We start from the raw sequence: 24358 nt of genomic DNA on the forward strand, positions 1-24358 counted from the left end.
TATTGTTATTCCGATAATTCCGATACTTCACTGCGTCTTCTGAAGAATTCGTTTCCATCGAGATGATAAAAATTTTATAGTAATATTTATCTTCACTCGGGCATGAGAAAATACCACCCCCCAAATAACAGAAATAATTTCTCGATAAAGAAAAACCTCCCACCCACTTCTCCCAATGTATATCTATTCTCGAGTGATGCATAACTTTGGGATTAAAAATTCCACGCGTCGAATATTTACAGCGTCTCGTTCTCGTCTGGTCCAAGGGTAAAACGTCTCCCCGATTTTTTTTTACCGACGAGACGAGAGACATCGACGAGCCGGGAAACTGCCGGGGTGGAGAAAAAAACGAGGGAGAAAAAGGAAATTAGAGTGCCGATACGGGGAGGGGAGGCGATGGAAATAAATAAATAAACTGTAATTCGTTCCCTATCGAATGGGGACAACTGGGCACTGCGTCCATTGCGAAAAAGTTGGCTGGTGAATGATGAGAGTAGTTGGTGAATATTTTTACATTGGTTGCCGAAAGCTCGGATGTGTACCGATGCTTTAATGGACTCGTGGACATTTCGATCAGTGGCCGTGATTTAGTTGTCTTTTTTTCCATATTGATGGCTCGTGAAGAGTTCAGTGCACATGCAAATGAGGGAAAATAATACTGCCTCATCTCTCCCCAAATTGATTTTGAAATATTCGAACAGAAACCGAGGGAAATTTCATAGAAAATTCTGGTTTCTATTCACGCGATTGATTGATTATTTTTTACAGTACATTTTTATAAATTGGTTACTCAAAAAAATAATGGAATCGAGACACATCGATGGAGGACATTATCGAATGACTTTTCAATTTTTTAAAATGCTTTGAGACAATCCAATGCAAATGAAATATTAATTCAATTTTAATTGCTGAAACTGGAAGATTATTAATTTTCCGAAACTGAATTTAATAATTAAATGTGTAAGAAAATATTAAATGAATAAAAGAAAAAACGACCAGTCCTCCGCTCTCTCTAGTGTAAAAACTCCCTCAACTTTTGCCGTACCCAATAGGTACATTTTCCACTGAAAAAATATTATCCAAGTGCTGAGGTACACCACCGGGGATATACTCCACCGAGGTTAAAAAAAAAAGAAAAGATGAGTTGAATAAAGGAGAGAAAAAGGGAAATAAGAGGATGAGTTGGAACTCTCTCTTCTCTTTTTAACAGTGGCCAGGGCACTGGCGAAATGCGTTTAATCACATTTGCATAATATTAAAATATTTTTAACGCTCCCCCGAACTTACCCACCTGCTCTATCCACCCCCACGGAATTAAGGCTCTCGGGCTGGCCGTGTGCTGAGCGTATGCCTCTCTTCTCCAATTACTTTTCATTCATTTCTGTTTTATATCCGGCGAATTGGGGCCTTTGTTATTCATCTGAAATCGCTTGAGCGGAGTTTCAAGAGATTTCTGGAGTTGATGAGGGTCTGTAAACGCTGTTAATTCCTCTTTCTGTCGTTTGCACATCGTGTGGATCATCAAAGTCACTTAATTTTACTTCATTTCTCTTTGAAATTTGGAATTTAGATCGGCCAAAAGGGTAATTGAATTTTCTGAAAATTTAAGTGAACGAAATTCAATGAAATTCAGTGAATTGCATTGTCGGGGAATTCCTTGACAATTTATGGAATTTTGGAAAACTGTCATTCTGGAACCGTAATAAACCCCGAGAAAATAATGATCATCCCCTAAAGAATCGCTGCACATTATCATTAAAAATTAATTCCCCTCAATTTTCTGAAGTTCTCACGAAAGGGGCGATTATCTTTATAAAAATGATCATTTCTGATTGTTTACCATCAATTCTTGTAGAATTTCTTGATAAAACGTGACGCAGCCCCCCAATAGATTCATTCGTTTCGATTTCGTTGAAGCGCCCTCACTGCGCTTCATCCCCATAGATCTGAAAAAATTCTCCTGAAATTCCCGAAGGACTGGAGGCCATTGCTCTCCATAATGTAAATTTCATTTGGCACAAGTGCATCCATTGAGTCACATGTGTAAAAGGGACAAAGGGCAGCTCCACGGTCTTGCCCGATCGTTCCTTTTCCACTTCGAAATCTCCTTTCATTTCCCCATCCAATACGACCATCCACCACACTCAATCGGACATACGTGCCACGAATGCGTGTTTTAATTTTTTAGGGGTTGTTCAATGCCACTCGGATGAGCCGATGCCTTTAGGTAATGCTGATGAACGAACTTAATTCTCTGGGGAGAGAACTCCCAATATCCCATTCGCTGTTGAGTTTATGAAGACACGATATTAGGGATGAGAGGGGAAAATGATGACGAAGGGTGTGACCAGCAAAAGACGGAATAGTCAAGACTTGTTGGTAAGAGTCGTGGAAATTCTTAACAAATAGAATTTGTAAGGAATTTCCCCAAAATTTGAACAGAAAAATTATGATTATGAAGTGGTGTTCTAGATTGAAGAAATTTTATTCTAATGAAATAAAAAAAATGTGTACCGATAGGGTAAAGCTCACCAAACGTTCTAGAACGTTCCCCCTTATCCAAAGGGCAACATTTAGGTTGCATCAAAATAAACAATCTATTTAAAAAGATTAATTGTCATTCAATAATGTTCACTAAATTTCGTGATAGAAGTGAGGGAGCGATGACTCACGATAAATTTTAAAGATCAATAAAATAATAAAAAAATAAATTCTCTCTCACAGTGAAACCAAAGTATTCCCCGATGAGAGATCCTCCTCCCGCAGAAACAATCTTCAACAGCTAATCGAACTTCCCGCGAGCAGTTCTTTGTCAACAAATCGGCCGACTCACATCGTCCTGAGCTCGCGATCGCATTATGCCTCCCTCTCCCTCCGGCACCTCAGGCGCAGATTGTCGAGAGTCTAGACTTTTGTACTTACATATTGTAGCTCCAGAGCCAGAGAGAAGGAAAATCACTCGGGTTGGTTCTCAAAAGGGCTTTTTTCGCTTCCTGCGTCGGATAGGTGACGCGAGAAGGAGGACGGTGAGCGAGGGGTGCGGGACTGGAGGGCGGTGGGGTGGCGGATGGGTGTGAAATCAGGAGTGTTTTGACGTCGAGCACTTCAGACAGCTGTTGAGAGTTTTCTTGCGATACTCACTAGCGTTGCTTTGACGGCTGTTTGTATCATGCCTCTCAGGTGGAAATGCTCCAGTGTATTTCGCACTGTGATTCATGACTTATCGTGGATTTCTCAAGTGCACGGGGGAAGACAGAAATCCGATAGAGTAATTGATTCGATTCATTCGGGAGTGGGTAATACCCCTGGGCTCTTTTTCAATGAATGTATCAGGCGATAGTACTCAGGAATCAGTGTTTTCAGGAGAAGTGAAGACATTTGTATGGAATGGACTGTTAAGTCTACTTTCAATTGTGAAATATCGACACAGACAGAAATATTCAAGAAACTATTAGAGATCGCAAATTAATTATCAGTACCGGTTAAGAAAGTTACAAATGAAAATTTGTTTAAAAAAAATGTATTGAGACATTTATGCACCTGTTCATTTAAAATTCTCCTAAATTTTCATTTAATTCAAATATTTTTTAATGTCTGAAAAATGTATCCAAGGAGTGCGTCAACTTGGGAAATTATTAAATAAAAGTTTTTATTTTTAATTGGGGTTCCACTGCCCCCCAGGTCGCTATTCTAATTTATTAATTTACGAGAGGAATATGCTCAAAATGGCTGCAACACAATTGAATATTTTCCACCCACAATTCACCATGATCTGCCCCGAAGATGATGCAATACCCGCAATTATGGGAATTAACCAGAATCGACTATCCTATTAACATTTCATTTGATTAATTGATGAATGACTGTGGTCCACAGAATACAATGCAATGTTATGCAGTGCGTTTGTAATAATTTTCCAGCTTAATGACCATCGCTGAGGTATTTCGTGGTTTTCCGTGCCCTCTCATTTGGCATTTGGATATACTCAGAATTCGAAACGGTTTTCCCGGTATTATTGCAGGGAAACCGAACGCAAAGGTTTGGCGGAGTATAGTATTCGGGATTACAATACTTGGCATACAATGCGGTTCTACTCCTCTCTGCACAACCCCCTTCCTCACAAAAGGGATTAAGAAAACTCCTGTCCTATTTTCGAGGGAGTACTACAGGGGTTGATTCAATCCTGCATTCTTGCAACGGAGGAATAACCATCAGTCCCTTCCCTTTACCAAGTCAATGTTCTCGGATAATTATGCCTATGGAGTCGCGTGACATCCCTTAGAATTCAATTCAGGTAACATCGTACGCTAAACAATTATCCTCACAGCGAGTATTAAATGTCTCGTTGCCTGGGATTTGTTGGAATTTAATTGCAATAGTTTACGGTTTCATCAAAAGTTTTGTTGTTCACTGCATGATGAGCGAGACTTCTGTTAAAAATTAAAAATTAATGAAAAAAAATGAAGGACACAGTGATCTTTCGTACAGCGAAATTCCCCAAAATTTTGTAGGTTTAGCTGGGCGGAGAAGGAAAAATCGCCATGACATGTCCGTCACAGATAAGGAACCCCCATATTTCACTATGATAACTGCACATTATTTTCAAATAAGCCCAAAGACCAGGGAATCCATGGGAAATTATAGCTTCACTCTGACAGTGACACTCCCTCCGTCCCACCCCCACGTGCTACATCGCGACCATGGCGAGACTGCCGGCAATTTTTTCCCCCATTTTCCACGGAGCTCATTATGATATCTCGGTTACGTCTGTGATCTGTGGAGTTTGAGCAGTAAATCGGCTCATCGGCTTAGCAACCCCCCTCGCAGTAGGGAAATCCACTTGGATTTAACAGCATTCGAAAATTCAACGAGAAGTTTTTCTGGTTAATTATGCTAATGAATGGTAGTCCCTGCATTTAATTAAATTTGTTGAAAACGGAACAACAAAACCAGACGCCTATCCACAATTTATCGAGTGAAATTACCCATGTAATTATTTCAATAATCCCCCTGTCTACGTGGCCAGGCCCTTAGGGCTGCAATCTATGCTGTGGCCATAACAGAGGTATGAACTCATACTTTATGAATTCATATCAAAGATATTTTGGATTTAATGGTTCCACTGTATTTTTCCCTGATCCCGATTGGTTTCGACTGCAGATGGTAACAATTAAATATATTTTCCCCCCACAATTTCCCATATTGTCTCGCTGAATGTTTCATAATGTCAACAGAACTCATTCTCATGTATTTCTACATAAAAAATCCTAAAAATATGTGACATCTGTAAAAATTTCCAAATCCTTTTTGGAAATGATTTGGAGGCAACAGGAAATTTGAAAATTTTTGAAGAACTTTTTTCACTAAAGTTCCATCATCCCCTGATTGTCGACACATTATTTCGTTGACAAGAGAAAAGGCGAGAACAAGAGGATAGACGCGTGCCATTTATGACTGTAAAATCTGCACAAGCTCTGTACCTGTCATGTAAACGTCCCCGAGACTCCCCGAGATACTGCAACTTTGCCCCCCTTCACTCCTCCATTCGTTGTGAAGCACACAACGGCTGAAGTCTTGAATACGTGCTGGGTGCAGCTACACGTAGTGTAGTACATCCCAAGCCCTCCTCCTACCCCACCCTCCCCCTCCGTCACCTTACATTTACAGCTTGCACGTGGAATATCCATCGGCATCGAGAGGGTGGAGACTGTATAGCTACACTCGTAATTTGCAAAACGATCTTCTTGACTGCTCGAACGGAGCCCTTTAGCTCACCACCTAGTGTAGACGCCCTCGATGCCGAGAAGGGAAACGACGGATTTCATACATATCTTCAACTACCCTGAAATTTCCTGGGCGGTGGAGTTGATCATTCCATCGACAAAAGGATCTCGTAAAACTTTCCAAGGATGAACCATATGCTCCTTTCTCACTTGTGGAAGGGCTTTGCAGTTCCGCTTCTCGTTCATCCACTTGTGGAAAACGGTGTAAAACTGGTATATTACGATTACGTGCAACACGTCTACCATGTGACGGTGAAAAAGTTGAAGGAATGGATGAGTGAAAGGAAGATGGAATATTGTTGATGGGGAGATGGTGCTGTTTACCGGGGAATTGTTGGAAGTTTCAGGAGCTGGGAGAACAACGCATTAGAGGGAGAGGTAGATTTTTTTCCGACCTCATGCGATGACATTGACGATGTCATAATTTCCGTCAGACTGACGCAGTGGGGAAGGTCGTTGGCTCATATGCTTGTTGTTTGCGATTCTTGATGGGAGGGGAAGGGGAGGGGAAAATGAGGTGGTTTATGAATTTAAAGTTGATTAAGAAGGGAATCGGTGCGATGAACTCGGCTTTGTGGGGCACTTGACCGCAAGATGATCACTTTTATTAGGGATTAGATAGAAGAAAGAAGCTCAGTCTCTAAAAACCGATAATTTTTTGTATAAAATGTGTGATATGGTATGATAGTCAAGCTTCTAATGAATTATTCAATTTCGTAACTATTATATATTTTAATAGTTAAGTTTCAACAGAAAAGTATAATAAATTCTTTTTTTAAATTAATTATTCACCGTATTGCATTCAATTTGGGGTGGGACTGTTCGTACTACTTTCACTCGTGGGTGTTTCTACCGTCCAGCTGTAAAAAAAATTATTCCAATTTGTTAAAATCAGTTGATTTGTGAGTAAAGTTTGATAGATGAAAGAGGAAATTTTACGTACGCCAACAATTCCCGCCGAAGCAACGCATGTTATCACAGCATTGCCAGTGGAATACACACTGAAATCAATAGAATATTATCAAAAGGTTATGATCCTCGATTGTTTAATGGTATTATTGTAATAATATAATTAACTACCCGAGCACTGCGCCCGAAGCATCGTTGGCCACTAGCAGCCGCCAGCAGCATCGCAATGAGCATAAAAATAGAAAGATACTTCATGGTGCGTTGATAATCGCCTGACTTTCTCCCTGATAATGACAGTCGATGAATTTCAACACGAGTGCTTAGTGGCGAAAGGGATCGTTTTTATATGAGAGCAAGGTGTGCAAATTTTTCGCAGATTTTTCTTTATCATAATTTATTTTTACTTAGGTAAATGTTTGGATATTATGGATCTGGGTGATAAGAGCCTTCGTCATTAGTGTTGTTGGTGGTTGTCGTCATAGAGACAATGTCGTGTCAAAGTTTATTCCGGTTTTTATGTTCAGTGAGATGATGGAGAATAACAATAGTCTTTGTTATAGTCCATAATCCATAGAATATATGGAAATTAAATAATCCATAGGATAATGGGATAATTCCAAGTCAACGAGATTTCATCTTCTGTTTTATGCAAAAATTACACCCTAAAAGGACACCCTAAATTTATCTGGAGCAATGGTACTCTTTCAACTGGAATTTTGTTATCTATAATTTTTCCTCAACGAATTTTTTGGGTTCTGCTATTAAAATAATAATCACGAAGTGGATAATATGTTGCGATATATATTTCACAAGTTGAGTAATTATTGGAGATGAGTACAAGATAAATATGAATTATAATATCAAAGTTATTTCCTGAAATATCCTTGGGACGTGCTATGTTTGAATCGTCAAGAACACGGAAGCTACCCAGCACATGGTATTCTAATATCTTGGACTCGTTACATGTAAAATTCCTTCACGTCGTCTTATTCTGGAGCAGAACTCGTGCCTCATCCGTGTGGATGTGCCTTTACACTGAGAAAAAAAATCATGGTGACATTAGAATTTGCTGAGCAGGACGAGAGAGTAAGGATTTGAACACTAATTAATGGAGCGAAAATGAAAAAAGCGTATTAATAGGGACATGAATGATATATGATTTATTTCTTAAAGATTGTTGGTACATACCAGCGCATCGTCCTCCCCGACACTGGAGGATTCCGCAACAATCGGGTTTAGATATACACTGGAAGTCAAAGAATTTTATTTAAAATATTTCTAGTAGTTAATAAATTAATTGACTCGTAAATGCGAAAAATAATGTACATTTTTAGGAATTTGTAAAGGCAAATTTCTAGCAATTAAATTTCACGCATTGGGTGGATCCCAATTTTTCACGTCATAATTTTAATAATAAACTAACCGGGCGTCCAGTTACTGCACAGCCTTGTCCTGTGACAGCAACAATCACCATCGCAAGAAACATTAAAATTGCGATGCACTTCATGATGTTCAGACGAATCTCTCGGACTTTCTTCTGGTTCGTCACAAAGTTACAACAGATGATGGTAGAGAACAATCGCTTTTATATGAGAAAACGTCTTCCGAATTATTATTAAAATTCATCTTCCCCTATGCGAATGTTTGCCAATAATAAATACTGATAAGAGGATTCTCCAGTCATCTTATCGTGGTTTCCCAACAAACAATTAATATTTTACCAGAGTTTATTCTGTATCGTTAATATATTGGATTGAGAAAGATTAATACATTCGCAATTTTGAGACACAATTAATTTCATTCCAGTTTTGTTTATGATGTATTTTCGTGAATTTACATAGTTGGGTATGTATGGATAGGTACAAGATAATAACAAAAGTAATTATTTAAAAAGTTTGCAGAAGAAAAATCGTCCAGGAAGCTCCACGTTTTTGCTGCATGACAGAACTTCTGCCTTCGTTACCTGATTTTTCTCCATTTCTAAAAAAATTATGATGGTAAAATCGATTAATTAATCATTCCCTGATTAAAAAGAGTTCTAAAATTACTTCTTCCGATAAGAATGAATAGCTTTAAGGGAAAAATACGTACAGATGCATCTTCTCCAACAACGTAATCCCCGACAGCATTCAGAAGTGGTTCGACACTGGAATCGAACAAAAATTCATAAAAATTAATTCAAAAATCGTCAAAAATGTTAAACATATGTATTCAGCAGCCATATTATTTATCATAACTTACGTGGATATTAGATGTTTTGCAGCCTTCCACAGTCACAGCCGAAATCAGCACCACCAGGAACAGCAAAACAGAAAAGTACTTCATAATGCAGATAGTTGTCGATACGAGTGACGATTGACGCAGACGATCGTCTTTATATGAGAACAGAGTCTTCCCCGTTCGCGGAAAGTTTACTTTGTCAAAATTTATTCTTCTTATGCAAATGTTTGGGTATAATGCATTGAGCAGATAAGAGTATTCCTCAGTCACCTTGCTGCTGTGGATCGAAGAAGAATCAATACGTTATCAATCCTTATTTTACATACTCAACCGACCGAATAAAAAAACCTAAACATTGGGCCATTTTTTGGAAAGCAAAAAAAATTTGATCTTATCATTAAGCTTTACTGAGTCATGTGACTAAAGAGGACCTCGGTAATGATATACAATTATAGGGGTAACATCATTAACTGGAAATAATGAAAACGACAGACTGACTGTCGAACGAGTAAGAAGTGTTTCGTATTTACGCTCCGTGACAGTGTCAATCGTGTTTACCTGTGCGTTCACGGTACTTTGGAAAATCGCGATTTTGGACAAATGTACATTCTATGAAAACAAATTAATTTGTTGCAAGTGTCATTGAGAGGAGGGGGGAAGTGCACTTCTCCCCTCTTTTCTTCTAGTAGAGTCTCTCGTAGACTGGGAAACTTTTGAATTGTAAAGAGAAGGGAAAAATCATATCTAATATAATGACAGCATCCACTAGCGGGATGACAGTTGTGTCCCAAGGAAACACTGATCATAGGCAATCGAAAAGGCAAGGAGGTTTGTACTCTCAGCGGCTGGCAAGGGACGTCCACCCTGATAACAAACGAGCCATCGTAATCGATCCCATTCAAGGTATTCCTGTTGATAAGTTTATGACATGCATTGGTGAATATATAGGACGACAGAAAGTCTTTTCAATTTCACGTCTCAAGGGAGGTCAAGTTTGTATTTACGTCGATTCTCCCGACACAGCTGACAAACTGATACTAACCCAAACAGATTTATCGATTAATGGGATTCGATTGAGAATCAGACCATTAGTTTCGCAGTCTAAGCGCCTTATTATTTCCAGCGTACACTCTTCTCTCCCTCACTACATACTAGAGGAAAAACTTACAGAATATGGCATCAAGACTGTCTCACCGATAACGTACATAGGAGCAGGGTCCAAAGTCCCTGGATATGAGCACGTCAAAAGTTTCCGTCGTCAAGTCTCCATTAACCCTGGGGATGAGACAAAGCTACCCAAGGTCATCAAAATCAGCTGGAATAACTTTGACTATATTTGCTACCCATCCACGGAAAGTCCGGTCTGCTTCCACTGCAAAGAAACCGGTCACTTCCGCAACAATTGTCCACAAATCCAGACAATGGGTCCCTCTCAGAGCACGGCTCACTCAGTGAACAATACGATCGAAAATTATGAGGACTGTATGATAGACCAAACCGATGTCACCGAACCCGACTTGAGCACTTCCGCTGTATTGAATAACGCTGAATTTCCAGAACTACCGAAAACCAGGGAAACAGCACAGGAAACGCTTATGGAATCTGAATCTGCCTCCATCAAACGTTCCCGTACGCCAGGCAAAATTTGCGAATCAGAGGCGGAAAGCTCCGACGATGATAAGACGCTGAAACGAACGAGGAATGATGACACTGCAAACGAATCACCTACCTCGGGCACCAACGGCAGGGATAGAGATACAGACGCCGAAGGTTTTGTCACCCCTAAACCCTTGAAAAGGAGGAACCGATTCAACTCGGAAGCTAAAGGACAAAAGAGAGCCCAATTCACTAAAGATTTGATTCATTCCAAAACACCACGCCTCCGGGCACACCTTCAAGTATCAGGTAGTGAATGGTGTGTTAATTATGAGCAATTCGTTGAAATGTTGGTAGCATGGCAAAACGATCGAGAAACCAGTAAAATCAAGGCAGAATTTAGTGATCAAATGGATAATTTTATACTCTTCCTTCGATATATTGGAATACACATTGATGACATAACAATAAAGATGTCAATCACGAGATTGGCGAATCGACTTGAAAATGATCTTGAGACTGATACTGATTCCTCCAATAGTCAGGTAAACAATTAAACAACACAATGGAAATTACAACGATCGATATCAAAACAATGTTCTGGAATGTTCGTGGTCTCCGAAAACACTACATGGATGTTCTTCTGGCGTCACGAGAGAATGATATTATCGTTTGCGTAGAAACCAAGATTGATCCACAAGACACTCGTACATTGAAATTTCCTGATTGTCAAACGCACCGAGAAGACGCAAAAGTGAATTCTGGAGGCATTGCCTTCATTTACAAAAAACACATCAAAATCAAAATTATTGACACAGGTCCGCCCATACACCCTGATGTACAAATCGCTGCAATACAGATTGTTAATGTCTCAGACCCAATAACCATTATTGCATGCTACCGAACTCCTGGGGCAACTCTTCAGCTGGAATATTGGCAGAAAATCACATCATTTACGAGGAAATTTCGACGATCTGTTCTAGTAGGAGACTTTAACGCGCATCACCAGTCGTGGAATTGTGCAAAAAATGACATTAATGGTGAAAAACTACTTGAATCTATACAAACCGAAAACTTATTTCTACATAATCCCACAACCAATACACATCTGGACATCTATAGAAATAAGTTTTCTAACTTGGATTTAGTTTTTTCTACTCCCGATATTGCTGACATAATGACAGTGATCGCTAATGATGAAACGTGGGGATCAGACCATTACCCGCTATTTATAAGCTTTACAACAGAACGTAGCATTTATCACAAACGTTCTTTAAAAATCACATCGGTGAGTACAGACTGGGAGGAGCTGATTAAACTCCTTGAAAAATTGTTTCCTCAATATCTTGACCCATATTTCCTTCACCTAGAACCGTCTCAAAAATATTCCTCATTCATAAACGATATTATCCAGACTGTCAAACAATGTACTCCTACGAGAAGAACTGTACCCCCCAGATTTCATAAAAATCCAGTGATGTGGTGGGACGAGGAATGCGCGAAGGCCACGAAACTAAGGAGGGCTACTTACTTGAAGTGGCAAGCCACCAAAGAAGAAGCTGATCTGTGTAGTTATAAACGAGCAGTTGCATCTGCTACTAGAACATTCAAACGGAAAAAAAAATCCTGTTTTATTAATTTTGCAGAAGGCATTGACTTTAGGAAAAACGGAAAATATGTCTGGAGAACAAGTAAAGTTCTGAACAATACATGGGTTAAAATCAAACCAGACAACCCTCGGGACCCCGAATTAATCACGAAATCAATTGCTACGACTCTGAACAAAATTGCGCCAGCTTCCACCACCTCAGATCCTCAATCCCCTCTCCTCCAAATGCCTTACTCCTTCCTTGATCGAATCTTTGATTTCACCGAACTCAATTTTGCCCTCAATACCAAAAAAGACGAGTCCTCCCCAGGTCCAGATGGAATAACCTATCAGTTATTAAAAAGACTACCCATTAAACTCCACCTCGTTCTCTTAGACATATTTAATGAGATGTACACAACGGGAGATTTCCCTGATGAGTGGAAACACTCCTTCATTCATTTTATCCCGAAACCGAATAATCGGGACGTCAGACCGATAGCCTTGACTTCATGTGTGGCAAAAACTTTCGAAACTATGGTGAAAAATAGACTCCAATGGTGGTGTGAATCTAAAAATATAATCCCCAATTACCAATCAGGTTTTCGTCCGGGACTTTCATGTATTGACAACCTGAGTAACTTGTATCTTAACGCGGAATTTAATTTGAAAGAAAACAAAGAAACAATCGCAGTCTTTCTAGATGTCCAAGGGGCATTTGACAATGTCAACCCTGACATAATGATTGATAACCTAGTAGATATGCAGTGCCCAATAAATGCCCTCCGCTTTATTAAACACCTAATACACGAAAGATTTATTCACGCTGAGTCGATTGGTGATAAAATACTGACAGTTCGCAAAGGAGTTCCCCAAGGAGGTGTGCTGTCTCCACTGCTTTACACCATCTATACTCGAAATATAATGAGAAACATCGATCAAGATATTAAATGTTCTCTGTTTGCCGATGATATCGCATTATATTGCTCATATAAAGGATCTGTTCTGGAAGTAAAGACTCTTGAAAACTCCATTGCGCAATTATCGAGAAACTTGAATAAACTAGGTTTAGAACTTGCTCCAAACAAAACTACTGTGTTACAATTCACTAAAACAAAATTAAAATTTGAAGAAGTCAAAATCACCATCGATAATGTAGAAATTACACCTAGCCCAGTAGTCAAGTTTTTGGGAATTAATTTTGACTCTGAACTCAATTTTAAATATCAAGTAAGTAAAGTCCAGCAAAAAACACTGAGGGCTCTAAATATTGTAAAGTTTCTCCGACGAACTTGGTGGGGCTCTGACCCTTCCACTCTTATTATTCTATATAAAAGTTTCATTCGATCAGTCATTGATTATGGAATTTTTATATATCTTCCCAACACAAAATTCATGAGAGATAAACTTGAGAAAATCCAGTATTCTGCTATTCGATTAGCGCTTGGGTATAGATGCTCAACCCCCACTAATGTCCTCATCGGAGAATCAAAACTCACGTATATTCAGGATAGAGCCAAATTTCTCTGTAAGACATATTTATTAAAAGCGCTCTCGAACCAACAATCACAGATAGCAAAAATTATCCACAACCTGTTCGAAATTAATTCTTACTCTCACCGTCCTAGAGACAAATTAATGATCAAATGTATCTGCGAGGTGCTCCCTCTAAAAGAATCGCTTTACATTGACACAAATTATCATATATTCACACACTCATTTGATGCCTACATTGTACCCATCGCCCTGAACGACAACTTGGGACGTTCGGCGCAAGGGGAAAACGAAATTAATCGATTTGTCAATGAAGAGCTTCAGAGAACTAGTCACGATTATTACCGAGTCTTCACTGACGGAAGTAAAAATAGTAATAATAATTATGTTGGAGCTGCGTGCGTCTGTCCTGAGATGAACACGCGTATCTCCACAACCTTAAATGTATATTCATCAAGCTTCACTGCTGAATGCGTTGCACTTACACTTGCGTTAAAATTTATAAAGGAAAATCCAGGCCACAGATACGTAATTTTAACAGACTCCTTGAGTGCTTGTCAGGCACTTAATAGCGGTAAACTAGCAGTTAAAACAAATCCATATATTACTGAAATCAGACAATTAGTTATTGAAATAACCAAAGAATCGAATCCTCTATCAGAAATCCCAATTATCTGGATTCCCTCGCATTGCGGCATAGAGGGCAATGACGAAGCCGACAAGTTGGCGGGAGAGGCGGAAGGTGATTTTAGTCATGAATTTAGGGTACCTTTTACGGATTTCCGAGCACTTTTTAAGAAGGAAGAACGAACACAGACAATTAGCAAAATCGTCGAAATAGGGAAGGAAAAAGGTGTACATTATTTCGAACTTTTTTACAAGGAGTCTGCAAGACCATGGTACGGAAAGTGTAAGCTCTCTAGAGAATGTATTGTCACAGTCAATCGCGTCAGAGCTAATCATTATCATCTCGCAGCCTCTTTGGCTCGAGTTGGGATCTCCAATGATCCCAGTTGTTCGTGTGGCGCAGAAAGCCAAACTTTTGACCACATCTTATGGCATTGCCCCAGGTACGAACAACAAAGAGACAAACTGATAGACAGACTATTAGAAAAAAAAATTCCTAGGCCGTATACGACAAAAAAATTCCTAGATGCGACAGATTTTGGGTACATAGAGGAAATATGTAAGTTCCTCAAAAACTGCAAAATACAGATCTGAATTAGAAATTAAGGGAAAAAAAAAAAAAAAAAAAAAAAAAAAAAAAAAACAATGTATCAAATGAGAAATGTAATACTTCTGAAAGTGTAAATAACCCCTAGGTTGGGTTCATCACTTTAAAACAATAAAAAAAAAAAAAAAAAAAAAAACTGGAAATAACATGATATTTACTCAGACTCGGATCCTAAATAAAAAATAATCACTTGTAATCTTCTTATAAGACTAACTCTGTTGGCATTTTGTTCTGCAGACTTTTTCATTTATCAGTCTGCAGATTATAGTATTGGAAAAGTGATTAAGATGGTGATAATGTACCTGCATATATATTATCATTGTATAAATGCATTAATAATGAAGAGAAATAAAATTCATATTGGTATTGTGTCTTCTAATACATAAAAAAAACAATACAATTACAACTATACCGGGATTTTATTCACAGTTGAGGTTGCGATGAACTTCTACTAAGAGTCGACTTCAGTGATAGTTTTATTATGTATTTGGTTATGTATTTCTGATATATTGGATGATATATTGTTCACCGCAATCCTCGTTCAGGATTTTATTTCTTATCTCCTTCTTCTCAGTTTTATTCCTTAGAGAGAAAAGTCAATATGATTAATTGTTATGATAATAAGTGGATTAAATAGACGTCAGAGAGAGAGAGGATTTTTACATACAGAAACAACGCCCTCTCTGGCAAATTAGTCCTCCACAACAATCATAATGGAATCGGCACTGAAATGAATAATTTCATAAACATGTGCTGGAAAAATCAATGGATAGTATACCAGGAAAGTAAATGGAATATTAAATGTTTCATCAACCCGAGTTTAATACTCAATCTCATCTGCGTAGAAAGAATTGATTTTTCCAATCGATTTGGATAATTTCTCCCGGATAAATCTATTCTCGTCGATGAGAACTTGGTCCTGATGAACCAATAATTACTCAATAAATTAAGATCGATTTTCTCAGTGCAACTGACCGGGCTACCGCGTACTCTGCAACGATGTTGTCCAGAGGCAGCTGCAAGCAGCGTTGCAATAAACATTAATATTGAAAGGTATTTCATGCCGCAGAAGTTCCTTTTCCCGATTTCCCTCCTCACAAACTCAATTGATGGATTTGATCGCGAGTGGCGAAGGCGATCGCCTTTATAACAGAGATGAGAGTCCCCCGGATTCTCCGTAAAGCTTATTTTATTGATATTTATATTTTTCTGAAAAATATTTACACATATTGAATTAAAGTGATAAGAGAATCGTCCATTTGCTTTTTTAATGCAGGAAAATTGAACTACAATGAGACAAGTGGTCTCCATTGACGTCAAAATACGTATGAATGTAAGTATTATCTCATCATAATGTTTAAAAATGATTGTCGGGTACAGTTATTTCAGAGGTTATTTCTAGATATCGTAAAATTTTTATCTCAGCAGAGATATTTACTGCGATTTAATTCCCCTTTGAAAAAATATTTTTAAAGATCAAGGAACAAATTTTGCAGCTTTTAAAATCAAATCCAGATGAGTTACTCCCCTAAATCAAATTTAATTCGTAGATTAAGGTACTGAAGAAGAAAGCGGGAATGAGCTTGAATATATGTATTTTATAATTAGCATTCATGAAGGATAATCACATAACAATTGTGGATTATAGGAACAAAGTTTTCCCATCAAAAATTCTCAAGGAATGATACGTATGAGTTTAACAAATCCAAAGTCTCTCCGAATATGATCGTTCAAAGATAATGACTCGCCATGATAATGCCTGTTCGTCGCCTCATTCTGGGTGCTGTCTCTTCCGGTTGGATGGGTCTTTACCCTGAGAAGGAATAATCACGATGAGATGAGAATTTATTGATTACATTATTTGGTCATTGTTCTCAAAGGAGACTAATTTACGTACGCGCACATCTTCCGTTTCGGCACCACAAGACTCCGCAACAAGTTTCATGACGAATGCACTGGAACCAAACAAAGTATCATAAAAAATAGATAATTCATCGATAGATAATTCCATCGAATCCAATCTATCGAGATCTGACATTTCAATTCCGCTCATCTCCACTGACTTGAATTTCTCTGTGTGAAGGGTCAATTAATGGGTCCATAACTACTTCAGTTTTAAAACTAATTGTAGAGTTGCAATCGCTTTAGAGCTTAAAGCTTAAATTGTCTTGAAATTTCGTCATGAATTCTCCAGCAATTTGGGTTCTGATATTATTCGTTAAGCTGAGAAGAAGTGAACACGAATCTTCAGTTATAATTATCTTGAAGGTAATTAACTAACCGGGCGTCCAGTTGCTGCACAGCCTTGTCCAGCGACAACAGCGATTAACATCGCGAGAAGAATCGAAACAGCGAAAAGCTTCATGACGCACAGGTAACTTTTTCTGATTTTCTTGTCAATGGGCAGAAACAAATCATTAATATGGACGGTGAGAGCGATGGGTGCTTTTATATAAGAACAGTTCTCTCGAGTTTTATATTAAAATTTATTCTCCTCTACATAAATATTTGCTGGTAATGAATTTACTGATAAAAGTATTCTTCATTGATCTTATCGCGGTTGGTTAACAGATGATTAACGTCTTATCAAAGTTTGTGTTGTATTTTTAATATATTTTATGGAAGGTAATTTATGCACTTCTCATATGACGTCGCTCTTGGCTTGGAATAATTAATTGGTATCAATTAATGCATAAATATGAATTAATAATTAGGGGGGATTCGGAGGAAGGTGGTAAGAAAGACGATAGGGTTCTTGGGAAAATTATTTATTTGTTCTGGAAATACACGTTTACCAAATAGAAGAGTAAATTTTGCCAAGAAAATCTATGGGAAATTTTGTAGAAGAATGATGATGATGTGGTGTGGATTTTCTGTCTGAAACAATCTCCGATCAGGATCCTATTCTGGGCCGGGAAATCGCGTAGTTCTCCTTCGAATATGTCGCAATTTCTATAGAAGCACAATCACGTAAAAATTAATAATTTTTTTGTGAAAGTTGATTCGTTAATGACAGAGAAATATAATTTTTACGTACAGACACAACGGCCTCTACGACAAAGTAGGCTTCCACAACACTCATGATGGTATCGACACTGAAATAAACAATCTCATTAAAAAATCAATCATCAATTACGCAGCGATCCAAAATTTTCAGCGCACTTGTTTTTGAAATTTATTAGGAAGTTAAAGTTGTCCTGAAACTTTCAGATATTTGTAAAAAAGGTTATTAATTTACGTGAATTTCAGAGGAGGTTTTTAGTACGAATTTTTGAAGTTACTGTTAATATATTTTTCGATTTTCTTCAGATAAAATATTTTTTCTCGTGTAAAATATAATTGTCGCAAAAACAAGTGGTATATTTTTCATAGCAACTGACCCTGGCATTGCGCCCTCTGCAGCCAGGTTGTCCAGTAACAGCCGCGAACAGCATCGCAATGAACATGAAAATTGAGAGGTACTTCATGATAGAAATGCTAAATTCTCAGAATTTTTCTCGCCAAATGAGATTGATTAGCCGAACGTGTGAATGGTAAGCAGTGAGAGTGATCGCCTTTATATTTTGTATCAGACCCCCGAGTCGCTGCACTGTTTATTTCATCAACATTAATTTTTCTTTAAGACAATATTTTTTCATAACGGATGCAAGAAATATCATTTCAAGAGAAGTGGATTTCACTGACGTCAATCAGTATATGGAATTTGTCATCAACGAATTGCTATTACCATATGAAAAAATAATACTCATGTTCAGTTATTTCAGAAGATCGATTATGAATATCATCATACCTTCACTTCTGGCCAAATACTGTCAGAATTTTTCCTAAAACATCTTCAAATGAAACCGTATTAAATAAAATCTTATCAGTCGAGTGACGTAAATTTTATTACACGTCAGAATAAATTTTCTCTGCCCTCAAATAAATTTAATCACCACATACTAATTTCTACTAAATTTGGAGATAGGAACGCGACAATGATGAGTCGAAATACATTTTTCCACCGCGAAAAAAAAATTTATTTCAATCAAGAATTCATTCTCGAAATTTATCCCTTAACAACTCGCCTTGTTTGACTCTCCCTCCTCCCTATTTTTTCTTCACCACTACACTAAGGTAGCTGCCAGGTTTTCACCGTGCAAAATGGCGTAATGCGTTATACCGCTTGACTACGTGCCCTTTGTTCGTGGAAAGGTATAGTCTGGTTTGTTGGAGGAGGCACAGGCCTAGAAATTATTATCGCGTCCGGAGATGGTGTTAGTACACAGTCGCTCCAGAGGGGTGCCAAGGGGAGGAGGTGGCTGTAAACTCGTCGCACGTGCGCCATCCTGTGTTGGTGCATTACTCTCGTACCAGTGGGTGAATAACATGTATGTATGAGGGTAAATACCCGAAGTTGTACAGTGTCGTCCAAGAGTCGTCGACTTCCAACAACTTGGTAGTTGTAAATTCTAGTTGGCAATTTCACGTGAAATCGATAGCCCATTGGATTTATGGGTTTATGCTGGTAGAATATGATAAGCAATAGGCTCAGTCGACTTATACACCAGTATTTCAATTAGTCCACGTAATCACGTCCGAAATAATCCGAAAATGATTAATCAAGAGTTAAATAAAATAACGATTAACTGTTTCACTAAAATATCTTAATTTTCCTTTCCACTCAGGTGAGAAAAATTCACTATGCAATTTGAAAAATGGCCGACATGTACGTAACACATGTCGTGAATTAAACGGAATTCAATTGGAGAAGAAAAATTCTCTCCAGTGAAATTTCAAAGTTTGTTCGAGACAAATAAAGCCCGAAGAGAAACGGAGGTGGAAAATTGTTATCGTAAGGTACGATCTTGAGGGTTGAGTTTTACACGGGGGAAAAAGGGTCGTACGAGAGTTTATCCAAATTGGTGCACTTTGAACTCAACCTCCAGGGTTTTTCAGCTCTCCGACGGTTTGTACCCGATACCACGAAGCGATAAACGGTACTGGACGGTTTCCTCGAGAAGAGAAGGAGCCCCTCTCGATTCTTCTGTTCTACTTCTTTTGGCGTAACCATTTGCGAATAGTTTCTCGCTTCACTCGATAAAACGATACGGCTTGGGATGGAGAGAAGAGAATACTCGTATGTGAACCAGTGGACATCGAGTTTGCTGGAGTTTGTTGTGTTAAATTGTTGAGTTCAATTGACTGCTTGAGAAATAAACGGGGGATTGGAGTTTGTGGGGGCAATATTGGTGTCGGATGCATTGAAGGCGGAGGAGAAACGAAGGGAATTACGCGGATAAAGCCCTTCTCAGAATTCAGAAACATTGACACCGTCGGCTGCCAAATCAATTGGAAAATTCACCGGAATTTAATATTCATTATTCTAATTTTGAATCTTTTTGCGAGTGCCCCCCAATCAATGGAATTACAGTGCGATGACGCCTGAACAGCTTAAGACAAGAATTATCATTGGTTGTGTGCTCCTCGATGATTTAGATCTCGCTGAATCCAGAATTCACAAACTCTTCCCAACTTTGCAAACGCATATTAGTTTAAACCGTCTGCATCTACCAGACTGTTTTTCTAACAGTCCCACTGCGAACAGTCTAACAGCCTCACTCCCCGTATCTTCGGCGAGAGCCCCATCCTCTTCCAACCGAGCCATGCCGCGTCTCAGATGCAAATATCCTGCCACGGATAAATAGAGGGGGATTTTGATATACATCTAGTCGAATTTTCAATGCCTCAGTGAGCAAAAGAAATACCCCATCGACTGAGCCCTACTCCCCCAGACGAATTCACATACCCCAGCATTACTTATGTATTGTGCTAAAGGAATTTCACTATAGATAAGACAAATTTTGTTCTAAAAATAGTTCAATGAAAAATGACACTCAATTTCCGTAATTTCCACGAGAAAATAAACTCTGGAGGGCCCAATGTGACAATCTGTAACGGGGGATGTTTTCAGTCCTTGGGTGGGTAGAATAAAAATAACTGGAAAATTTTCTACGTTAGAATAAAAATCTATTATCGACCGTTAACTTTTATTGAATTTCGGGTTATAAATAATAAAGCGATGACTCAGGATTTACTTTTCCAGACCGATGGAATAATTTTTATCAAAAATTTCTCTCCCTCTGCATCCACTAAACGTAATAAAATCTTTCCTGTATTTGTCCTTCAAATTCTTCAAAGAACTCCTCAAGATTGCCATTCAATTCCACGTAACAACTCGCGAAAAGCGTCTCAGGGAAAACAGAAGTGACAAGGAAATAGCGCCTGAGTATCCTCACGGAAGTTGTGCTGGGTAACGTATAATATCATAGTCATTCCCGAAGGATTTCACAGAAGCCTCGGAGTTGTCCATTCAGAGAATCTAATCAGTTTCGTCTGACGTAATGGAAAAAGTTCCCCGCGGCCACCCCCGGCACTCCCAAGTTCAGGATTATACCACGATTCCAATTTCAACGTCCACTTTGTACAATCCGTTTTACCTCGGCTAACCCCTCAGCCCTCACTCCACATCGCCCAACGGGCCAAAGCGTCGACGGCAACGAGACGGAGAGACGCATAATGCATAACTCATTTAAAGGAACAGTGGGATATTCTCCGAAATCACTGGATTGCACTGGAGTACACGAATCCAGTGCTCTGCACCATGTGATGGAGATGAAGAACGATATAACAATTTATTTATGGAGTATTTCGATAATTAACTGAAGATAAGCAACAATAACCCTTTTGTAGCCGACAAAACATCCGGATTTATTTCGAGAAATATTGGAATGTCCCAATCGCGAAATTTTTTACTTCTTCATTCGGGAGTTACGTTGATTTGTCGATTGGATCGATGAATTAGATCAAATGCAATCATTGCTTAATTATGAAAATGTTTTAATAATCTCCAGTGAGAGAAAAGAAAATATTCTCATAGTTTAATGAGAGAAATTATGATTATTTGAAGTACTGAATTTTTCAATTATATAATTACAATATTTTATGAGCACACATAAATTCTGGGGGGTCATGTACTGTTAAGACAAGTTGCCACATACGTTTATAGATATCTACTTACAATGTAAATGATAAAATCGAGAAACCTGTCAAGTACACGAGTTCCATTCCAATATTCTCCAAAACCAGTGGACTGCAGTAATATCATGAACCCAATGTTCTCTCTCACGTGATCCAGGTGGATAACGATGTAACGATCTATTCAATTCCCTTGTGAATGATAAACTGCAAATAAAGACTGAACCCATTCGCATTTAGTTATAACATTTACGTAATACATCAATTTCAAATGAATTACGTCATTCAAAGTAATTCTCCTCAGCAGAAATTACCCGTCTTCACCCAGATAATGGAAGATGGATGAGCCCGGGTTTTTGGTCATTAGCGATGACATTTTGTTTTCACAACAGAGACGATATGTATACGTATGTTCACAATGTCCATTACACCGTCCATGTGTCATGGATCACCCGCATCGTCAAGATGTTCACCTCCTGGCGGAGTCTTGTAGTTTGCGGGCAGAGAGCAGAGCTTGAAAACCCCCGGGTTGAACCCCAACCGTACGTACTCACCCAGGAGTTCTACATCTTCCTCTCCTCGTCTTTTTCCTTTTTTGAGAAATGGGATTTTCTCGTGCCCGCCAGTCGTAAAGTGCTTGTTCATTCGTTTCGTTGCTCTGCGGTATACTATCTCGATTCGTCCCTCTTTTCCTCGTAACTTCGAATCACCTTCCTTTGGCCATCGGCGCTCTTCCTCATCTTATCGCTGAGTCTCAAGGAGATCGTACTTCTTCGGTTCTCAAGACCCCTTCGAGGCAACTACTTTTCGTTGACAAAAAACCGATTGCGTAGGGGCACGTAGACTCGTGGATTATTGTTCAATCCGATAAGAATTTCACTGAGGATAAAAAACTTTTGCTGGCGAATCATTTTTTTAAGAGAGAAATTTAATTTTATATTGAAAAGTTCACGTCGGAGCTGTTTTATGGACATTATTCGACGTCCTGGAAATTCGTCAGTTATATTTTATTTTATCTCGAATTGATTTTGAATTCACAATCGTCAAAACTCCGGTATCGCAACTCCGCAATTCCCGAGGACTACAAATTGTTTAGGAGAATTTCCAAGGTCGAAGATACAGAGATTGATTCCTTGACTGTGAACTCATTTATTTCGCCTTCGGCCGGCGAAGAGGTTCAACCTGATACTAGAAAAAAGGCAAAAGCTCCGAGTCCACTCACCGAGTCAATTTTCAAATAACCTCGACGCTCTCTGTTCCAATTCACAATTTTTATCCCTTCACAAAGTGGGTCTTTATCTGTGAGGGAAAAAAAAGGGAATGAGAGGAGGAGGGCTCAATCGATGTGGCAAATTCTCCAGGTCCAACGTACGAGTAAGTCTCTCTCGTTCGGAGATTATCGAATTACACCGATTCCTTGGGGCTACGACTTGCTCCCGACAGAGTCATTTGCTTTGAATACCGTGAATCCTCTGGATAACCGATTTCCCTATCCGCAAATCGTATTCCCTGCGCGATGTGTTCACCGAGGAGAAAATGAAAGAAAAAAAAACAATGCGACGAGGCATTGGGGCTTTTATCAGTTGCATTTCATGTTAGTGGCATCGGGTGGAGTGCCATTGTCGATTGGCGTGCAAATTTAACGAGCCGATTTTCCGGGACACAAGTGGGTATTGGTAGAGAGGAGGTAACTGGAACGACTGCGATACGTCTCGTGGTTATTGCGTCAGTCATCTTGGTTGAGGGGTATTTTGAAAATTCAGAGTTACAGTTGTGGAGTGGAAACCAATCCAATTATCTGATCTATTTCCCTACAGCCAGTGCATACGTCCAATTTTTCCCTGAGTTGAATTATTTTTCAAAATTATCAATTGATAATTCCCAATTGCTTCGCTTTAATTAATTTGTTGGTGGTGAGGACTGCAAAATTAGAAGGAATTCTTGGATGAAAATCCATGATTGAAAGGGCTTTTTATCACTGAGTTTGATTTCGAAAGGAAAATTGTAAATTTCTTATCAATCATTCATTCTTATTTTTTTTTAACAAACAGGTGCGCTAAAATGACCGATTTTTTCTCGTTCCAGGAACGCCCGAAAAATTTAGATTTTGTGCAAATGGTGTATTGATCGAGGATCGAAATTTATCACATTCAATTTCCCCCTGAAAATAAAATTCTCAACTCTATCGGTCCGAATATTCGAAATAATTTATGCAGCAGGTCAACCCATCATTTCCTCCCCGACTTTAGTGCCCACGAGGTGAGTTTCCTCATCACCCTGCGGCCCGCTATTGCACACACAGGCGGCATTCCGTATGCATCAAGGTGACACCCGGGGAATACTGGGAGAAGAATGCCCTGTCAGGAGGGTTATGGGCCGTAAAAGAGGCAGACGAAGGTGGTGGCGCAGAATGCGACACCTCCAGGGTGTTGTAAAATAATAGAGGGCAGCCATAAACAAGGAATAATTGATGGAAATGACCATGTGTGCGTGGGATGTAAGCCGTTGTTTAGACAC

General features: G+C 38.9%; 2 protein-coding genes and 1 long non-coding RNA gene across 5 annotated transcripts in view; all 3 read right to left on the bottom strand.

The window, feature by feature from the left end:
* Window positions 1-24358, bottom strand: part of LOC135161750 (hemicentin-2) — a 177195-nt gene that overhangs the window by 98822 nt on the left and 54015 nt on the right. The window lies entirely within an intron of this gene.
* Window positions 6477-7029, bottom strand: LOC135161752 (uncharacterized). The gene is made up of 3 exons (XR_010298860.1): window positions 6864-7029; window positions 6727-6784; window positions 6477-6643 (listed from the first exon to the last, which is right to left on the bottom strand). It is a non-coding gene; the product is annotated as an uncharacterized LOC135161752 (long non-coding RNA).
* LOC135161751 (uncharacterized) lies at window positions 8488-19942 on the bottom strand. Of its 3 annotated transcripts, XR_010298858.1 has the most exons (8): window positions 18205-19942; window positions 17862-17919; window positions 17106-17776; window positions 16722-16779; window positions 15800-16637; window positions 15492-15549; window positions 15252-15406; window positions 9061-9189 (listed from the first exon to the last, which is right to left on the bottom strand). XR_010298858.1 is itself a non-coding variant. In XM_064119612.1 (6 exons), coding segments are annotated over exons 3-6 (402 nt in total). In that variant the 5' UTR covers window positions 15072-15406; window positions 15492-15549; window positions 15800-15952; the 3' UTR covers window positions 8488-8670. The 3 variants fall into 3 exon arrangements, 1 of the variants encoding a protein (XP_063975682.1); XM_064119612.1 differs by lacking the exons at window positions 16722-16779; window positions 17106-17776; window positions 17862-17919; window positions 18205-19942 and adding exons at window positions 8488-8672; window positions 8784-8838 and having other exon boundaries at window positions 8934-9189; window positions 14983-15406; window positions 15800-15952; XR_010298859.1 differs by lacking the exons at window positions 15252-15406; window positions 15492-15549 and having other exon boundaries at window positions 9052-9189; window positions 18205-19939.

The sequence above is a fragment of the Diachasmimorpha longicaudata genome, chromosome 4 (assembly GCF_034640455.1).
Source record: "Diachasmimorpha longicaudata isolate KC_UGA_2023 chromosome 4, iyDiaLong2, whole genome shotgun sequence".
NCBI lineage: Eukaryota > Metazoa > Arthropoda > Insecta > Hymenoptera > Braconidae > Diachasmimorpha > Diachasmimorpha longicaudata.

Coding starts and splice junctions, on each gene's coding strand:
- LOC135161751 (XM_064119612.1), bottom strand. CDS start 15,071: ATGAAAAAGTCTGCAGAACAAAATGCCAACAGAGTTAGTCTTATAAGA. Junction 9,190..14,982: donor TATTTAGGATCCGAGTCTGA/GTAAATATCATG, acceptor TTCGATCCACAG/CAGCAAGGTGACTGAGGAAT. Junction 8,839..8,933: donor GCAAAACATCTAATATCCAC/GTAAGTTATGAT, acceptor GTTCGATTCCAG/TGTCGAACCACTTCTGAATG.